General features: G+C 54.3%; 1 protein-coding gene across 1 annotated transcript; it reads left to right on the plus strand.

Moving 5' to 3' along the window:
- The first annotated feature begins 436 nt into the window (after positions 1 to 436).
- On the plus strand, positions 437 to 2,592 carry PHACADRAFT_253025 (uncharacterized protein). The gene is made up of 6 exons (XM_007393824.1): positions 437 to 465; positions 949 to 1,121; positions 1,177 to 1,246; positions 1,295 to 1,328; positions 1,393 to 1,586; positions 1,638 to 2,592. The coding sequence occupies exons 3-6, from the start codon at positions 1,194 to 1,196 to the stop codon at positions 2,476 to 2,478; spliced, it is 1,122 nt and encodes a 373-aa protein (XP_007393886.1). The 5' UTR covers positions 437 to 465; positions 949 to 1,121; positions 1,177 to 1,193; the 3' UTR covers positions 2,479 to 2,592.
- Positions 2,593 to 2,887: the final 295 nt, after the last annotated feature.

A 2,887-nucleotide genomic window follows, 5' to 3' on the forward strand; every position in this document is an offset into this window, starting at 1 on the left:
AAGACTTGAAGGAACGCACTACGCACCAAGTCACGGCTCTCCTAATGCTAGCCTCTTCTGTCCCATTCTTTACCCTCCTCATCTTGCTTTCACCAAAGATTGACACGACACTTCTCGCATGACATAGCTTTCGCAGGTGAGACCTTGCTTTGACTGTTTGCAGCGAATGGACAAGATCCCGAGTGATCGAACTCAGACTCGTGAATTTGGCATAGTGGATATTGCATTCATGTGAGATAACCGTACAGCGGCATGAAGGGTGGCCATGGGAGATGGTGGTGGTTGCAACCGAGGATAGAGTCTCTTTGGCGCCTAGGGAGAGGCAGCGCTCAGTTTTGAACTTGTCGCTTCCGGCAGTTTCTTTGCCCACAAGACCGTTGAAGGCACTGACCTACATGCGTCGACTCTCGTCCCATACTTCGTCAACAGTATCATGACCTGCATCACCACCGCGTCTTCGTTTAGGTGAGAAAGAGTTAACCAGGAGCGAGCCGGGGCTGCCAGAGCGCCACAATGTCATCGTGTACGCATGGCATTGATGCGCCCTTCGGAAACTAGCCAAGGTGCGTCAATACATCGCCCTCAATTGCGGCGCGGAAGGCTGCTTTCGAGGTATGATCAGCATTTGACTGGTACTTTCGATTGGCATCGTGACAGGACGGCGCCCTCTGTATCTGGAACTACTCCGCGTTACCCCTCAAACTCTGTACTGCCAGAGGCCTGCGTCTTGTACGAACATGGAGCTGCACTCCGCTCGGTGGTTATTATTTTGCTTCGTATACACCGTCATTTGCGGTCACGGGCACGCACATTGTGCCACACCCATGCCGTATTCAGTACCTCTTTTCGGTCATGAGTCAAGCGGCACAGCTGTCGTGCAGCGGCCTCGCTTTAGGCCACACTCAAGCAATTATGCCTTCCTAGATGAACGCTAACGTATCTACACAGCCCTCGATTCCGCGATACGCCTGGGCGACACATTGATCGTACATCGACAATAGACGGGACTACTCTCTTTTCGCAAGGACGCCGTGGTGGTGCTTGGGCCCGCATGGATTCCGCATGCTTTCAATATGCGTTTCATGGGCCATGGTATCCGCGTGGTGCTACCCCAACGCGAGGTACATATACCATGAATTGCAACTGGTAAGGCCTGTTAACCTACCACCTACAAAGCAACTCCTCCGACAGATATGGGCACAAGTGCAGACTCTAAAGTATCGAAAACTGACTCGGCCACCATCGTGTATGTTCCACATTCTTGTCACGAAGTGCTGGGCTAATCTTCAGTTAGCGTCATGGGCGCGACCGGCGCGGGCAAGTCAACGGTAAGTGTACCAATGTTCGCCGTAGCACGTGCCTCCACAGCTGCTGAGACTTCTTGTCTAAAAGTTTATCAACCTCGTAAGCAACTCTAAATTCGAGGTCGGCTATGGCCTTGAGTCGTGTACCTCCGAAGTCGACGTCGCTGCACCATTCATGTTGGATGGCAAGCCGGTCACTCTCATCGACACTCCGGGGTTTGATGATACCGTTAAGACCGAAGCAGAGATTCTACGACTCATTGCTGAATTTCTATCCGTGACGTACGCTCTGTTTCCTAATTGCCGGCGGCTTGAAGCTAACATGTTTTGTAGGTACAAGCAAGGACGCACACTCCATGGCATCGTCTTCCTGCAGCGCATCACTGATACCCGCATGGGCGGTGTCGCACGCAAGAACTTCCGCCTTTTTCGCAAGCTCTGCGGCGACGACACCCTGAGGAACGTCATCATCGCCACGAACATGTGGGGCAACGTCGAGCCTGCCCTCGGTGCCTCACGAGAGCGCGAGATGGCGGAGAGCGACCTGTTCTTCAAGCCCGCGCTCGAGAAGGGTGCACATATGGTGCGGCATGACAACACCATCGAGTCTGCGCACCGCATCATCCGCGAGATCATCGGCTTCCCGCCCGCACCGCTGCAGATCCAGCGCGAGACGGTCGACCAGCGCAAGCCGCTCGCAGAGACGGGCGCGGGACAAGACCTCAGGGCTGATCTCGAGCAGCAAGCAGGGCAGCACCGGGCGGAGCTCGCGGGCCTGCGCAGCAGCATACAAGAGCTCGTCGAGTCCAAGGACGCCAGGAATCGTGGCGAGATCCAGGAGCTGAACGACTCGTTACGGGACGTGCAGACCAAACTCGCGAAAGTGCAGGCTGAAGCACATAACCTGCGCGAGGAGCACGAGGCAAGTCGGAACGAGCATGAGGAGAAGATACGGCAAATGACGGAGGTAATGACTGTGCGCGAGACCGAGCTGCGCGGCCTGCAGGAGCACGCGCAGACGCAGAAGACGCAGCTCGTGCAGATGGAGAGCGCCCTGCATGAGGCGGAACGCCGTGCGGAGGAGGCCACCACCGCTGCGGCTGCAGCTGCAAAGCAACGACCGCCACCGCGGCCACGGTCACGGTCACGAGGAGGGCTCTGTATTTTGCAATGAAGGCGCGTTATTAACAAAGCGCAAAGCAGACAAGTTTTCATCTCTGTAAAATTACTGTGATCCTGTGCAAATCGAGAGCGTAATGTATATCGTATGCAGATAATTAAACTTAAATGGACTACATTACTTCAAGCTTCAAGTTGCGCATAGCATGACTTACAAACTATCGGCGACTCGGACGATCCACCCTGAGACGCCGAATTAATTAATGTGTTTATTGAGATAATGACATCCAGCCGCTAACAAAAGATTGATCTCAATACTGACATACTGAATAAGAAATTGTCGCAGCCGACACTGTCTAATCTCGATAGGGCGAGAGCGAGAGAACAATGAACCGACGACGCGACGCGTCAGCGGCAATTAGTAGGCGCGATTTGGCGCTCGCCCAGATGCGCTCCCGCTCCTT

The sequence above is a fragment of the Phanerochaete carnosa genome, assembly GCF_000300595.1.
Source record: "Phanerochaete carnosa HHB-10118-sp unplaced genomic scaffold PHACAscaffold_3, whole genome shotgun sequence".
Classification (NCBI taxonomy): domain Eukaryota; kingdom Fungi; phylum Basidiomycota; class Agaricomycetes; order Polyporales; family Phanerochaetaceae; genus Phanerochaete; species Phanerochaete carnosa.